This window comes from Phallusia mammillata, chromosome 4, assembly GCF_965637545.1.
Source record: "Phallusia mammillata chromosome 4, kaPhaMamm4.hap1.1, whole genome shotgun sequence".
In the NCBI taxonomy this organism is placed as follows: domain Eukaryota; kingdom Metazoa; phylum Chordata; class Ascidiacea; order Phlebobranchia; family Ascidiidae; genus Phallusia; species Phallusia mammillata.
The window spans coordinates 16,758,628-16,774,841 of record NC_137255.1 but is presented as its reverse complement, the minus strand read 5'-3'; the positions used below and the strand labels follow the sequence as shown (position 1 = coordinate 16,774,841).

The following is a 16,214-nucleotide window of genomic DNA, read 5'->3' as shown; positions in this document are numbered from 1 at the left end:
ATGTCTCGTGGTCGGTGTCGTGTTCGGTGCATTGTACTTCGATGTCGACGACTCTGCCACGTCTGGAAGTCAGAACAGGTGGGTTGGGTAAATTTTCCTTTCATCCACATATATAGCCATACAAAAAATCTGTTAAAATGTCGGGTCTTTTGTAGTTTGAAGCACAAATTAAAAACTGGCACCTCACTATCTTAATTACCTTTTCTATATAATACCAATGTTACGTTCGCGTTCGAGTCCAAGACAAATCATAAATGTCCCGAAATTTGTTTAAACTCACTAAGTTGGCCCACGTGATTATAATTGGGTCAACACCGCTTGCTAAATCTTGCTTCTATTTGTTCAAATATATTTCCTGTCCAAATTTATTTGATTTTTTTGCTCTGGTTTCATGCCTTTTTTCTCCCGCCGCTTCTTGCTGGCATTAAGATTTGTCGTTAAATTTGTCATTGATGATGTATATATATTCAGGTTTGGAATACTTTTCCTCGTCTCGACCATGGTACTTCTTTTTTCCTACCCCTCTATTGATGTTTTTTTAGAAGAGAAACAAATTTTCATGTGAGTTTCATGTGACCAAGTTTTGTGACCAAGAAGTTGTTTTCAAAACTATGTTTTACTTTCCAGTCACGAGTACGTATCTGGTTACTATCCAATCATCTCGTATTTTCTTGCCAAAATAATGGCTGATATCATTATGATGCGCACAATTGGAACCATTATGTTAGCTATCATTACTTATTGGATGACAGGTGATGCATTTCTTTTCGATTGGTGGCGCTATAATTTTCAAATCCAGCAAGATTCAACAACTCTTTTTATGTTTAGGTCTAAAGTCTGACCCACGATCTTTTCTGATTTACGTTTTATTTCTCTTGCTTATCGGTTATGCCTCTGTGTCAGTGGCCTTGTTCTTCTCCATAACGTTCCAATCAATTATCATCGCTCGTATCTACATGTTCTTTTTTTACACAATGTCTGTGGTAAGTCAGTTTGATTGCCTCTACATACATAATGTAAATGTGAATAAATATAACCATTATTTTCAGTGTTTTGCCGGCCTCATTTTAAACACGAGAACTATTCTTTCTTGGTTGGCGTGGTTGAAATACCTCAGCATGTCCCAGTACGCACTTTCAGTAAGTAATGTTTCTACTTTTGCCATCATTTGAAAAAGTACCTACCATGCAAAATCATTGTTGTGTCTATATCGATGTATGCATAATACCAGGATTCGTTTGTTATCGTTGTTATTAAACTGGAAAATGGCCCTAAAATATCTTTACAAAATACCTTCTGTTTTTTTTTCCTTGCAGGGGTTAAGTGTGAATGAGTTTCGGTTTCAAACCTTTCAACTTTGCCCAACAAACATCAGTGCGATTACGTCAGCTGTTTCGTTTCCCGGGTTTTCTGTCACCAACCAAAGTTCAACCACCTGGTAAGGCTGACCAACAGTGCAACCTGACTGGAAAGAAACAGTACTTATAACTCGGAAAATAATGCAGAAATTTCTAACTCTCACACATAAAATCTGTCCGATCACCGAAATTCACCAGTACCTATCTAATTCTTATAATTCTAACAAAGTGAAAAACAATTTTTTAAAACAATATACAGTTGTCATGTCGTCCAGCTAGTCAATGCACTGTTACATAAAGCAAAATAGATAAAATGTTGAATACAAGAGCTTTTTTATCGACATTTAAGTGGAAAACTTTTATTGTTGAAATGTTTTTTGGAGAAAACCTATATAAGTCTAGTGTTTTTAGTAAGCTTACATATATTGTTGTTGTAAATGCACCTTCACCTTTTCAAACGCATGAACGGTTTGGCAATAACTAAGGGTAAATTTTACATGTAGATGTAACCAGTGGTGGTATTCAGCCGGTTCGCACTGGTTCTATAGAACCGTCTCACGAATTTTATGAGATCAGCGAACCGGTTAGCATTCCTGCGTACTGTCAATGGACTTTTGGTAACAGAATCGGCTGAAAAATATGACTTTTGTGATAGAACCAGCTGACAAAAAAATTGATTCCCAGCACTGGATGTAACAATAATTTTGACTTGTTTTTATCCAACAGTTTCTTAATACCCGGAGAAGAAATTCTTCTTCAAAATCTCGACTACAATGACGCGACTTTTACTGACTGGGATGTGTGGGTTAACGTTGTTGCTCTCAGTTGCATTACAGTTGGAATGTATGGGCTCACCTATATTCAGCTTGTCCGCACCAAAGTGTACACTTAAATATATAGTTTTTTTCGCCAATATGTATGTATTTAGAAATACAAATACAACTGATCCCCGAATTCGAATTACAAACAAAATGTAATATTTCATAGAAGTGAGCGACTATGCTGCATGTTGAATTTTAAGATCCTATTGCAAGCAACAATTTTATTGGTAAGTTTACAAAGTTTTACAAGCTCAGCGAAAAATCCGCCCCAAATTAAATGAAACACAGTTTATAATTTTTTCAACCCTACTGTGAAACATTTAGTCGGTTTTCTCACATGATATTTTTCAGTTAGCACTTCCTGCCCAAAAAACAGAATTTAATTTGAAATGAGTCGATTAATAGATGTACATAGTGTATGTTATTTTGCATTTATTTTGCGCTTTAAATATAGTGTATGTTATTTTGCAACAAGATTTTGTTTGTGTTTCGTTGTGTTTATTTGTTATCTTTCAAAAATAATTGACGTAGTTTTTGAACTGTCCGGGCGTTTCACTACTTCATGAGTTCAAACCAATGTAGTGTTTAGGTAATTTATGCCTTGCAAGAGCGAAACGTTAAACAATTCTCAATTTGCTCTCTACGTAGAGCCAGTAAATTATTTTAGTACATGTAACCCATGAATTTATTTTTTGCAATATCAATACGTGTCGATTTGCTGTGTTGGCATTTACAGCCTAATAAATTATTGAAATAATCCTCCAAAAAATGAAAAGTTTTGATAAACTAAGTTTCAGTGATTATCCCGCAGTGTGAAATTGAAAAAGATACTGAATGCCACCACGCATGTATAAAACGCACAACATGTGAAAAGCACTGAAAATTAATCGTGTATTAATGCAGTCCATGAGGTCTCTTTGCACAAACATTCTACAAGGGGGAATTTGAGATCATGATGCGAAAACGCGTTTACATCCACTAATTGCAGCCCAGTGTCATCAATACCGGAGCTTTAAAACCACGAGATGTCTCTCTTGAGCAATTTTATACAGGGTAACAACGAAACTCAAAAAAGAGAAAACAAATGACAAAGTGTGCTTTGGACTCATTCACAGACATAGAAAACTGATCGATGCTTGTTTCCGAGAACGTTAAAAAAAGAGTTAAAAACGTTACATGGAAATAGATTGAAAGTTGTTGTTTGAATCATAAGCGAGATAGAAACATATAGAGAAGCAGATATAGCAGGAAAAGCAAAACAGAAACAGCTATTTAATTGCACGCTGATTGTTCATCTGTCTTTTTGTACATCAACGATGGAAACCCACGATATATTTTCAAATACTGAGATTTCAACAGATAAACTCATTGCTATATTGAAAGTTCGGGTTTTATGTGACTACTGTATTTAAACAAGTAATTGGCACGAGCTGTGGACCAGCATGCAAGTGTCGTTTTCAACCACGTGTTACGTAGTCAGCTTTTGGAGTATTTTGGACTTAGACTAAGCCTGCTGCACTGTCGCCTGTAGAATATCTTTTTGATTTAAGTATATTTTTTTGTGTTGCTCAGAAAAAGACAAGATATCGAGACAGAATTGAAACCCGCAACCTTCAGCACAAGCCAGTTGCGCTAACTACTCCATTTTGGTGAATAAAGTTTCTTAAAGTTTCAAGGTTAAAACTTTTGGTTTGTTTTGTTTATGATTGTAGGATGCTAAATTTAACTATATTTCGATTTTGCTTTAGTGGCTGTTTCTTTTAGGTAGCACTGGAGTTTCTTTAACGAAGCTTTTTTGTTGACGTAACGGATTTGATGCCGTTTTGTGCCATAAGTTTCAGATGCGTTTTGGGGACCAACAACTATGAAAAAGTGGAATCGTGTAAAGCCATTCGGCATCGACAATGACAGTCGAGATGACATATCGTATATATCTTTGGATTCCAATGGGAATTCGAAGAGCCGTATAGGATCAAAAAGTACAGTCATGTCTTTGCACAATGTCAGATATTATGTCAAAGTAAAAAGTGGATGTTCTCACAGGAAATCAAAAACAGTTCTAAACAACATCAAGTAAACAACTCGAGCTAAACTTGTTTAAAATTCATAAATACTACGAGTTTGCTTTTACAGTGCAATAATGAAACCTGGTCTGAATGCAATCATGGGTCCAACTGGAAGTGGAAAATCATCGTACGTGGTTTATATTTAAAATAATGCAGTGAATGTTTGAAAATGGATAATTATAGATATTTGAACAAAAAAGGTGTTGACGAAGAGCCTTATTATGTAAGTGATATTTTTAGGCTGTTAGACATACTTGCTGGAAGAAAAGATCCTAATGGCTTATCTGGATTAGTTTTGGTTGATCGGAGATCTCTGCCTTCGAATTTTAAACGTCTCAGTGGATATGTTATTCAGGTAAGTGTTTTATCCAAAGTTAGTTCCATCACATGGATATAACACTTTACAAGTACTTTCAGGCCATATTATCGTTTAAACCAGATCTTTTGCACAGGAAGATATCTTAATGGGGACATTGACTGTTCGGGAATATTTCTGGTTCACTGCCAACCTTCGCCTACCTAGTTCTGTATCGGATAACTTTAAAAGTAAACGGATCGATGACATTCTGCATGATCTTGGTCTGACCAAGTGCGCCGATACCCAAGTATAACTTAGTGCTTTTGACATTTTTTGACCCAATGATAGCCTATTACACTATCTAAGTACACATGATAATGCCCTTTTACTTGCATAACTTCGAACATATTTCTGGGTCTACCGTAGAATCTGGCGGTATGTCTACTGAGATCAACGTTATCGACAGGAAAGCCTTTTATAATGATAAAATGCTGGGGTGTTGAAAAAACACATACTATGTTACAAACTGTAAAAAAAATCATCCGTATCCAGAATCAAAGATCCCGAAACTGTTATTTACAATGTAGTCTAAAAAATGCAGTGTGTTCACGAAATCAATATGCGATAAAAAGCACATGGTACAACAACTCTAATTTAAAAGATCGGCAACGAGTTTATCCGAGGCATATCTGGCGGTGAAAAGAAACGAGCATCGATTGGCATAGAACTTATCACATCTCCATCCGTTCTCTTCCTCGACGAACCAACCACGGGTCTTGACGCTTCCACCGCTAACGCTGTTGTATTGTTGTTAAAAAGGTAGAACTAAATTTTGCTCTTGATCAGGCTAACACATTAACAAACGGCATGATAGTTTTGTACGAAGCTTTTCACACAAGTTTTGATGATGGTTATCTTGATAGTTCATTAAATTGTATCGTATATTCAGATTAGCCAATCGAGGGCGTACTATCATTCTTTCTATCCATCAACCTCGTTATTCCATCTTTCGCTTATTCGACTCCATCACTCTTCTTTCGCTGGGACATCTGGTTTACCATGGACCTTACAATCAAACACTGCCCTATTTTGAACACTTAGGTCAGAAGAAAAACTAATAGTTTAAATTTTGCAACCATAGGCACACTCATTAATGATATTAATGGCCTTGAAACCCTTTTGATAGTGATTAAACATACTGTTAATGACTTATCAAGAATTCACACGCATTGACTTATACCGGTGAGCATGATAAAGGCCATCTATCATTGTCCGAAAAGATCGTGTAAAAAGTGTTTTAGACATCTATAGGTTTCAAAACAGCCGTATTTACATTTGATGCAATTTGACAAATACCGTTGGTATTTGCTCGGTAGTGTACAAACGTTTTTTCCTCTTTTCTCTTCAAAGTAGTGAGTGTTTTAACTTAACCCTGTAAAAGCATATTTTATGTCATACCAGGTTACAGGCTCGAAAAGCACAACAATCCTGCTGACTTTATCCTTGACATTATCAATAGAGATTCAACTGCGGTCGCAGCTACGAATCACAAAAGTACAAGTAACCCAACACCGTTCTTATTGTTCGTTTCCCACAAAACAGATGATAATCTACATGAATGCATAGCTCATTACGTGTTACTTATGATTTTATGTAAACCTAACTTGGATTACAAACCGTCTTAAGCAGCGTTTTTGTTTCCCTGTACCTCTTTTGTTTTGGCCAGGGTATGCTGAGATCACACACGAACAAGCGACGACTTTGGCGGAACAACTTTCCGAGAAATTTTTCAAATCAGACATAAATTCTTCCACAGAAACAGAACTCGCATCAGTTTTGAAACAAAATCAAGGTTCAATAATTTACAAAAGTCCAACAATATTTTTCGGGCGTTTGGCGTAAAGCCATCACTGACATTTCAACGTAAAAAGTTCGTTGGTTTTTGGAATCGTTGTCCATGCATAGGAAACGGTGGGACATTTAACGACTGCTAGAATCCCAAAAGATACTATATTTTAAATGGAAGTAAACCTGGTCTTGCATTCCGATCAAAATCACTGAAAAATTGCTACATTACTCATGTTGCGTATGCACTTAACCCAACATAACAGCCTCAAAGTTGGGTGTAGAACAGTGGTTCTCAAACTGTGGTAAGCGTACCACTAGTGGTACGCGGAACTTTTCGGGTGATGCGCGAGTAGCTTTTTGTGATACCTAAACCTGGGATTCGCGAACTCCAAAGGGGTCTGTGAGATGATTCAGAGGGTTCACGGAGGCAAATATGTTTAGTATCAAAGACCTGCGGTAAATTACGTTGGGCGCCAGAGACAATTTATAAAAGGGGCCCGTGGCTACAAAATGGTAGGGAACCACTGGTTTATGTGCTACGCAGCGATAGAAAAAGTTGTCAAGGGGTACGCGATCCGTATGAGATTGAGAACCACTGGTGCAGAGGAACACATATTACAAATCAATCAAAAGCGCAAATGCATTACTGACTGTGTTTTTTTTTCAGCACTTTTATTTAGGAAGGACTATACACTCAAAACGACTTGAACTTCAGCAGCATGTACGCGACGTCTTTCAACACCCAATTCAAAGTACTTTCTCGGAGGGCTTTTAGGAACATTTTACGAAATCCTGTTGCGGCAATTACAAACGTTAGTAAAATTGCAAACTAGTTTCTTAGCACATTGTGTTTTTTACGTCTCGTAAGGTAATGATCATGTTGCTCACAAGTGACGATTTTGTTTGACTGTTTGGGCACGAGTAGGCGATCAGACAACTTTCCTTTTTGAAGCACGGTTGAGGTGAAAGGTCACTCTTTTGTGTAGATTATCGTGAGTCTGGTGGTCGGTGTCGTATTCGGTCTGCTGTATTTCGACGTCGACGACTCTGTCACAGTGGGAAGTCAAAACAGGTGCGAGGTGAAATTCCAATTATACTTACAACTAAACATGTCTGGTAAAAGTAACTGAATCCTCTTGGAATTCTGTGTTACAAATCACATGACATCATATTATTATACCCCTTAAACTCTGCAAAGAATTGCTCTGGTTTCGAAAACAAAACAAAAAAAAACTCTTAAAAAATCACAGGCTATGACTATAGAAGTGGGTCTCAGTGGTCTGCGCCAAATCGTGGATGATTGTGTTACTTCCAAAATACGTTTTCATCGTGCCCAAGATCTAAATAAATAGCAAAATTTTACTTGCTTGTCACTAAAACCAGGCGTCTACTTTGGTTGCTAACATTCAATACTTTGATATGCAGATTTGGAGTGCTTTTCTTCGTCTCGTCCCTTTTGCTTTTGAACTCCTACCCCGCGATGGATGTTTTCGCCAGGGAAAAGCGGATTTTCGTGTGAGTAAACCTAGCTAAGGTTGATCGATTTTTCATAATCGAAACTTAAAATTATCTAACACCTTCCAAAAGTCGGTTTAAGGGGCAAATAATGAATTATGGTTTACGAACAAAATTTTGCTTTGCAGTCACGAGTACACATCTGGCTACTACACAGTCATCTCGTATTTCCTTTCAAAGTTGGTAGCTGACATCTTTCCGATGCGAACATTGGGACCTATCATGTTAGCAGTCATTATATATTGGATGACTGGTAAGTTTGAAGCATTTTTACTTACAAAAGAACAAAGTGCTATAGTAGCTAATGTGGTGTCAAGTGTCAAACAACTGGTTCTATTGTTGAAGTAATATATGCTTTATCAAAAGTGAGATATATTTACTGCCTAACTATTTATGTTCTTCAAAACAATGACATTGAAAAATAAGTTGATGCATTCCGGAAATGCTAGTAAAATCAATTTTCTGTTTTCTTCTGCATGGCGTTAGGTCCCAACACCAACAACTATTTTTGTGCTTAGGTCTGAAATCCGACCCGACAACATTTTTGATTTTTACTTTACTCCTTCTACTTATCGGGTACGGCTCTGTGTCGGTGGCTTTCTTCTTTTCTGTGACGTTCGATTCCAATGATCTTGCTCGCACCTTCATGTCGTTTTTCTATACTATGTCCATCGTAAGCAGGTTTAATTGCTTACCTGCTTAGTAGGTAACTCATGGATGCATTTCTCTAATTCAGCTTTTTGCCGGCCTTTTGGTAAATCTAAAAACGGTTCTACCTTGGTTGTCATGGATGGAATACCTGAGCATGTCCAAGTACGTTCTGTCGGTGAGTACGTTTTGACCAGCGGTTCTTTATGAACGCGATGAACTTGAAATGGTTTCATCAATTCTGGTTTTGAACTTCTTTTTCTGGCAGGGTTTAAGTGTAAATGAGTTTCGATTTCAAAACTTCCAGCATTGTCCGACTACTAACATCAGTGGGATTACGGCAGCTCTTTCGTTTGCTGCTGCTGTCAGCATAAACGAAACCTCAACCACATGGTAAGCGGTGTTTATATTTTTGTTTCAAAAATATGACTCAGAGTTGTATACATAAGTGGGGCCGGGTTCGGGTCGGCTCGAGCTTAGGTTTTGTCAAACAAACGGGCTTAATTCGCATCGGACTTCCAATTTATTGTCCGTTTTATTTCAGAGATAAATATGCCCAAGTAAGTATAGATAGTTGCTGCTGGACTTCACCTAATGCCCAACAGCCCTAAAACTCTGTTTTTAGTTATATTCTGTACAGTCGTAAGTTTTGTAGGCTTTTATGTAGTGGCCTGTCTATCAAACTTTTGGGCCTAAACGGGACCCTTAAAAACAATTTGGGTTCGGGCCAGGCATCGGGCTCGAATTTCGGGCCCGCTTACAACTATGATATGACTATATCTCCAACCAACTGTTGCCTTTTTTATTAGCCGGCGTTGATTAACAATTACGGATGAACAATACAACTTATTTGAGTTCCTTTCATCTAACAGTTTCCAAATACCGGGCGAAGAGGTTCTTGTTCGCACTCTCGACTACAATGACACGAATATTACTGACTGGGATCTGTGGGTTAACGTCGTCGCTCTCGTATGCGCTACACTTGGAATGTTGACGCTCACTTACATACAACTTGTCCGCACTAAAGTGTACACCTAAATTTACACAAATATTTTTGAATGACATAAGTCTGAGCGCGAGAGTTGTGTTGAATTCTTTTATTTGCAGTTGCTATATTTCGTCGTAGAGTTTCGTTTTATTGGTGAGTTTGTTTGGAAAATTGTTTTAATGTTTTGTTTGTGTCCGTTTTGTTGTGTATGAAATGCCACTACATGCAAATCACTTTTTATTTGCCTGAAAAAATGCTTCAGTTATTAAGTGGTGTATTTCGCTACGTCTCTAATGTAAACAGCATATTTATAAAATCCCAAGCTCTTAAGTATGTTGTATTTATGGTGGTTCTTTATTCTAGTTTTAAAACAGTTTTCCCATATTATAGGGTGGTAGTTTTCGCCTCGCTCTTGCGACTCGTCAACAGAAGCCAAACTTGTCAAAAATCGTGCATTAATGTGGACCATGAGGTCTCTTTGCACAAATATTTCTACGAGGTGCTATTTTACGTGAAAATGTAAATTCTCAGATCCATACTATAACAGTGGAATTTGCGATCATGATGCGAAAACACATTTACATCCACGAGTTACATCCCAGTGTCATCAAAACCAAGGTATTTAAAACCACGAGATGTCTCTCTTAAGCAATTTTTATGCAAGGTTCCAACGAAACTAAAAAAAGAAAACAGATGACAAAGGGTGCTTTGGACTCATTCACAGACATAGAAAACTGATCGATGCTTGTTTCCGAGAACGTCTAGGGTTCAAACCATGTTACATGGAGATTGATTGAAAGAAGCGGTTGCAAGTTGAACTTAAATCATAAGCAAAACAGAAACAGAGAAAAAAACAAAATATAAACAATTGCTAATCCGTATTTTCATACGCCAACAGTTATTTGATTAAACTCCAATTGCTAATCCGTATTTTCATACGCCAACGATGGAAACCCCCGATACATATTCAAACACTGAGATTTCAACAGATAAACTCATTGCCATGTTGAAAGTTCAGGTTTTATGTGACTAATGCATTTAAACAAGTAATTGGCACGAGCTGTGTGACCAGAGTTGCAAGTCGGGCCGGGCTTTTCGGGCCGGGTTCGGGTTCGGGCCGGGTTCGAGTTCGGGTTCGGGCTTAGGTATTTGTGAGAAAACGGGCTTAAAACGGGCCTGAGTTTACGTTCCGTGTCCGCCCTTTTTTAAATAAAATCACTCAGCTAAGTAACAAGTCTCTGCCTTTGCGATAATGCCAGCCCTACTCAAAAACATATCGTTTACGCCATTGTCTACTATTGTTCATTGTGTTTGTTGTCTTTCCCTTTTTTATTTCTCATCCTTTGTTGCAAGGCTTTCGTGAATAGGCCTGTCAATCAAAATTTCGGGCCTAAACGGGCTTCTCAAAAACGTTTCGGGTTCGGGCCGGGCTTCGGGCTTATACTTTCGGGTTCGGGCCGGGTTCGGGCTCAGATTTTGGGCCCGCTTGCAACTCTGTGTGTGACAGCGGATTTATAGTCGACATTGGGGTATTACGAGTAGCGACTGAAGGCACTGTAACTGTAAAAGCTTTGAGCCTGCTGCACTTTTTGTCGTTAGAATATTTTTATGTTTACGGAGTGGGTTGCTCAGAAAAAGACAATACCGAGACAGGATTTAAACTCACAACCTTCAGCACAAACGAGAGTTGCGCTAAAAACTTCATTTTGGTCAATAAAACTTTCTTACCTTAGGGTTATTACTATTTGTTTGTTCCCAATTTTGTCTATAATTGAAGGATGCTAAATTTAAGTAATTTTTAGTTTTGTTTTAGTGGCTGCTTCTTCTTTAGGTGCCCTGGAGGTTCTTTAACGAAGCGTTTTTGTTGAAGTTTCGTGTACGTTTTGGGGACCACCAATTATGAAAAAGTGGAATTGTGTAAAGCCATTAGGCAGTGATAATGACATCTCATATATATCTCTGGATTCCCATGAGAAATTGATGAGCCCCATTGAATCAAAAAGTACAGTCATGTCTTTGCACAATGTCAGATATTATGTCAATGTAAAAAGTTGATGTTCTCACCGGAAATCAAAAATAATTCTAAATAACATCAGGTAAACAATCCGTCCTAAGCTTGTTTACAATTCATAAAACATACGACTTTGCTTCTACAGTGGAATAATAAAACCTGGTCTGAATGCAATCATGGGTCCAACTGGAAGTGGAAAATCATCGTACGTGGTTTATATTTAAAAATAATAACTTACAGTGGAAGTTCAAAAATAGATAATTATAGCTATTCAAACAAAGATGCATTAATGAAGAGCCTAAGTATGGAAATGATATCTTAATTTTTTAGGCTGTTAGACATACTTGCTGGAAGAAAAGATCCTAATGGCTTGATTAGTTTTGGTTGATGGGAGACCTCTGCCTTCGAATTTTAAACGTCTCAGTGGATATGTTATTCAGGTACGTGTTTTTATCCGTATAGTTAGTTATTTGAGTTTCGTCACATGGATATAACACTTTACAAGTACTTTCAGATCAAAATATCGTTTAAACCAGATCTTTTGCACAGGAAGATATCTTAATGGGGACATTGACTGTTCGGGAATATTTCTGGTTCACTGCCAACCTTCGCCTGCCTAGTTCTGTATCGGATAACTTTAAAAGTAAACGGATCGATGAGATTTTGCATGATCTTGGTCTGACCAAGTGCGCCGATACCCAAGTATGGTGCATCAATATTTGTTGTTATATTTGTTTTTCACTCCTGCCAAAACGTATCAATATTGTATTTTTGTGCATGTTTACCAAAACAACTCTAATTTAAAAGATCGGCAACGAGTTTATCCGAGGCATATCTGGTGGTGAAAAGAAACGAGCATCAATTGGCGTAGAACTTATCACATCTCCATCCGCTCTCTTCCTGGACGAACCAACCACGGGTCTTGACGCTTCCTCCGCAAATGCTGTTGTGTTGTTATTAAAAAGGTAAAGCTAAATTTGTCCTTGATTGGACTTACCCATTAACGAACGAAATGATTGTGTATTAATAAGCGTTTCATATAGTTTTAGCTGATGACTTCTCGATAGCTGATTGTAATGTACTGTCTGTTCAGATTAGCCAATCGAGGTCGTACGATCATTCTTTCCATCCATCAACCTCGTTATTCCATCTTTCGCTTATTCGACTCCATCACTCTTCGTTCGCTGGGGCATCTGGTTTACCACGGACCTTACAACCAAACACTGCCCTATTTTGAACACTTAGGTCAGCAAAAATTCACACTGACTTTGTCGTGCAAAAAGTGTTTTAGGCATCCATAGGTTTTTAAACCAGCCGTGTTGAAATTTGGTGCCATTTGACACAAACTGTTGGTTCTTGCTCGGTTAGATTACTGTGCAAAAGTTTTTTCATCCCTTCTGTTCAAAGTGTTTTAACTTAAACTTGCAAATGCATATTTTATGTCATACAAGGTTATGCCCTCGAAAAGCACAACAATCCTGCTGACATTATCAACAGCGATTCAACTGCCGTCGCAGCTACGAATCACAAAAGTAGAGGTAACCCATTTAATCACATGTTGCTTATGATGTTGTATGAACCTGACCTTGATTGTAACTTGTTCTGACCAGTGTTTTTTTGTTTTACTTATGCCCGTTTTGTTTTGACAAGGTTATGCTGAGATCACACACGAACAAGCGACGACTTTGGCAGAACAACTTTCCGAGAAATTTTTCGAATCAGACATAAATTCTTCCACAGAAACCGAACTCGCTTCAGTTTTGAAACAAAATCAACGACTATTTGAATACCAAGGATAATAAATTTCAAATACAAGTAAACTCGTCTTGTATGATGAAAATCTCTGTAACTAAAGCTACATCACACATGTTTCATATGCACTAATTGACCCAACATAACAACCTCAAAGTTGGATGTAGAGCAGGGTTCGGCAACCCCTGGGACGTGTGCCAACTTTGGCACGCAAGGTGATTTTTCATGGCAGGCCAACCGATTTGCTTGTTTATAGTAAAGGCATAATTTAACCTGTTACACTACTTGTTTATAGTTTTGTCGTGCCATTGTCTTAAAATCCAGTCTACATGGAAAAAAACACTATGCATTTTGCTTACTATAAGGATCAGCTGGCACAAACTACTATTACCCACAAAAATGTTGGGACGCCAACCATTTCCACATGGAAATAACAACTAAATTGGCACGCGCCGGTTTAAAGGTTGCCGACTTGCGATGTAAAGGAACAATCAACAAGCCAAATCATTCCTGACTGTGTTTTTTAGCATTTTTATCTAGGAAGGACTACACTCAAATAGACTTGGACGTTAACAGCAAGTACGCGACGTCATTCAACACCCAATTTAAAGTGCTTTCACGGAGGGCTTTTAGGAACATTTTACGAAATCCTGTTGCGGCAATTGCAAACGTTAGTAAAATTGTAAACTAGTTGTCAGCAAGTGGTGTTTTTTACGTCTCGACGTTAATGATCAGGTTGCTTAAAAGTGCCAATTCCGTTTGACTGTTTGGGCAACGAGTAGGCAATCAGTCAACTTTCCTTTTTGAAGTTACAGTTTAGGTAAACTGTTATTATTTTGTGTAGATTGCCGTGAGTCTGGTGTACGGTGTCGTGTTCGGTCTGTTGTATTTCGACGTCGACGACTCTGTAACGATGGGGAGTCAAAACAGGTGCGAGGTGAAAAATCCAAGTAGGCTACTTAACGTACAAGTGAACATGTCTGGTAAAAGTAACTGAATCCGCTTGGAATTCTGTGTTACAAAGCACATGACCTCATGTTACCACCCTCCCTTAAACTCTGCACAAGAATTGGTCTAGTGCTTGACTAGAAGTGGGTCACAGTAGCCTGCGCTAAATCGTGGAAGATTGTGTTACTTCCAAAATACGTTTTCATCGTGCCCAATATCTAAATAAATGAGAAATTTCACTTGCTTGTCACTAAAACCAGGCGTCTAATTTGTTTGCTAACATTCAATACTTTGTTATGCAGATTTGGAGTGCTTTTTTTCGTCTCGTCAATTTTGATTTTGAACTCCTAGCTCCTCCTAGCCCGCGATGGATGTTTTCGCCAGGGAAAAGCGGATTTTTGTGTGAGTAAATCCAGATAAGGAAAATCAATTTGTCATAATCGAAACTAAAAAATATCTGCCACCTTATAAAATGTCGGTACAAAAGGGCAAATAGTGAAATGTAGGTTGCAAACAAAAACAAAAAACAAAACAAAAATGTTTTGCAGTCACGAGTACACATCTGGTTACTACACAGTCATCTCGTATTTCCTTTCCCAATTGGTAGCTGATATATTTCCAATGCGAACGTTGGGTTCTATCATGTTAGCAGTCATTATATATTGGATGACTGGTAAGTTGGAGCTTTTTTAGTTACAAGAGAACAAACTGCTATAGAAGGTAATGTGGTGTCAAGCGTCAAATAACTGCTGGAACTATTTATGCTCTTCAAAACAATGACGATGAAAAATATGTTGATAAAATGTATTCCAGAAATACTAGCAAGATTAATTTTCATTTTATGGCGTTAGGTCCCAACACCAACAACTATTTCTGTGCTTAGGTCTGAAATCCGACCCGACAGCTTTTTTGATTTTCGTTTTACTTCTTTTACTCGTCGGGTACGGTTCTGTGTCGGTGGCTTTCTTCTTTTCTGTATCGTTCGATTCCAATGACCTTGCTCGCACCTTCGTGGCGTTTTTCTATACCATGTGCATCGTAAGCTGGTTAAGTTTCTTACATGAGGTGACTGATGGGAATTAACACATGCGTTTCCATAATTTCAGCTTTTTGCGGGCCTTTTGGTAAATCTAAAAACGGTTCTACCTTGGCTGTCATGGATGGAATACCTGAGCATGTCCAAGTATACGTTCTGTCGGTGAGTACGTTGAGAACAGCGGTTCTTTATGAACGTACTTTATTCCCAAGCTGACGCCAAACCCTTTAAATTTCGAAAATTTTATTGTTCGGAGGACTTGAAATCCCTGAAATGGTTTCATCAATCCGGGTTTTGAACTTCTTTTTTGACAGGGATTAAGTGTAAATGAGTTTCGATTTCAAAATTTCCAGCATTGTCCGACTACTAACGTCAGTGGGATTACGGCAGCTCTTTCGTTTGCTGCACCTGTCAGCATAAATGAAACCTCAACCACATGGTAAGCGGTGTTAACATTTTTTGTTGCAAGAATATCAAAACTTGTCTGTAAGTGTAACTCAGAATTGTAAGTCGGCGAGTACTTTTCGGGTGTGGTTCGGGTTCGGGCCGGGCCCGGGTTTAGATTTTGTTAAACAAACGGGCTTGATTCGGGCCTGACTTTAAATTCTTTGATCGTTTTATTTCAGAGATAAATTACCCAACTAAGTATAGCTAGTTGCTGGACTTCATCTAATGCCAAACAGCCCTAAAAAGCCGTTTTTAATTATATTCTGTACAGTGGTAAGTTTTGTACGCTTTTATGTAGTGGCCTGTCAATCAAACGTTTGAGCCTAAACGGGATCCATAAAAAAGCTTTGGGGTCGGGCGGAGCTTCGGGCTTGTACTTTTGGTCTCGGGCAGGCTTCGGGCTCGAATTTTCGTCCCGCTTACAATTATGATAAAACTATATCTCCAACCAACTGATGCCTTTTTATTAGCCGGCGTT

General features: G+C 38.1%; 2 protein-coding genes and 1 pseudogene across 3 annotated transcripts; all 3 read left to right on the top strand.

Moving 5' to 3' along the window:
* Window positions 1-682: 682 nt before the first annotated feature.
* Window positions 683-2,250, top strand: LOC145223541 (broad substrate specificity ATP-binding cassette transporter ABCG2-like). The gene is made up of 5 exons (XM_080089950.1): window positions 683-752; window positions 829-983; window positions 1,050-1,139; window positions 1,317-1,438; window positions 2,085-2,250. The coding sequence occupies exons 1-5, from the start codon at window positions 683-685 to the stop codon at window positions 2,248-2,250; spliced, it is 603 nt and encodes a 200-aa protein (XP_079946076.1).
* Window positions 2,251-3,963: 1,713 nt separating this feature from the next.
* LOC145223540 (broad substrate specificity ATP-binding cassette transporter ABCG2-like) lies at window positions 3,964-9,872 on the top strand. The gene is made up of 16 exons (XM_080089949.1): window positions 3,964-4,252; window positions 4,313-4,372; window positions 4,486-4,600; window positions 4,698-4,850; window positions 5,205-5,362; window positions 5,493-5,644; window positions 6,005-6,146; window positions 6,271-6,439; window positions 7,072-7,203; window positions 7,378-7,463; window positions 7,817-7,906; window positions 8,035-8,159; window positions 8,425-8,579; window positions 8,643-8,732; window positions 8,823-8,947; window positions 9,427-9,872. The coding sequence occupies exons 1-16, from the start codon at window positions 4,044-4,046 to the stop codon at window positions 9,590-9,592; spliced, it is 2,127 nt and encodes a 708-aa protein (XP_079946075.1). The 5' UTR covers window positions 3,964-4,043; the 3' UTR covers window positions 9,593-9,872.
* Window positions 9,873-11,552: 1,680 nt separating this feature from the next.
* On the top strand, window positions 11,553-14,994 carry LOC145223539 (broad substrate specificity ATP-binding cassette transporter ABCG2-like; annotated as a pseudogene). Its single transcript, XR_013859489.1, has 12 exons — window positions 11,553-11,638; window positions 11,699-11,758; window positions 11,884-11,993; window positions 12,103-12,255; window positions 12,361-12,518; window positions 12,647-12,798; window positions 13,005-13,145; window positions 13,204-13,333; window positions 13,858-13,975; window positions 14,150-14,235; window positions 14,556-14,655; window positions 14,802-14,994. The product of XR_013859489.1 is annotated as a broad substrate specificity ATP-binding cassette transporter ABCG2-like (transcript).
* The last annotated feature ends 1,220 nt before the right edge of the window (window positions 14,995-16,214 follow it).

What these genes read in the sequence shown, in the direction of transcription:
- LOC145223541 (XM_080089950.1), top strand. Translation starts at nt 683, where the DNA reads ATGGCTGATATCATTATGATGCGCACAATTGGAACCATTATGTTAGCT. An exon ending in TGTCCCAGTACGCACTTTCA is followed by an intron (nt 1,140 to 1,316) that starts GTAAGTAATGTT and finishes TTTTCCTTGCAG; the next exon opens with GGGTTAAGTGTGAATGAGTT. An exon ending in AACCAAAGTTCAACCACCTG is followed by an intron (nt 1,439 to 2,084) that starts GTAAGGCTGACC and finishes TTTATCCAACAG; the next exon opens with TTTCTTAATACCCGGAGAAG.
- LOC145223540 (XM_080089949.1), top strand. Translation starts at nt 4,044, where the DNA reads ATGAAAAAGTGGAATCGTGTAAAGCCATTCGGCATCGACAATGACAGT. An exon ending in CCAAGTGCGCCGATACCCAA is followed by an intron (nt 4,851 to 5,204) that starts GTATAACTTAGT and finishes CTAATTTAAAAG; the next exon opens with ATCGGCAACGAGTTTATCCG. An exon ending in AACGAAACCTCAACCACATG is followed by an intron (nt 8,948 to 9,426) that starts GTAAGCGGTGTT and finishes TTCATCTAACAG; the next exon opens with TTTCCAAATACCGGGCGAAG.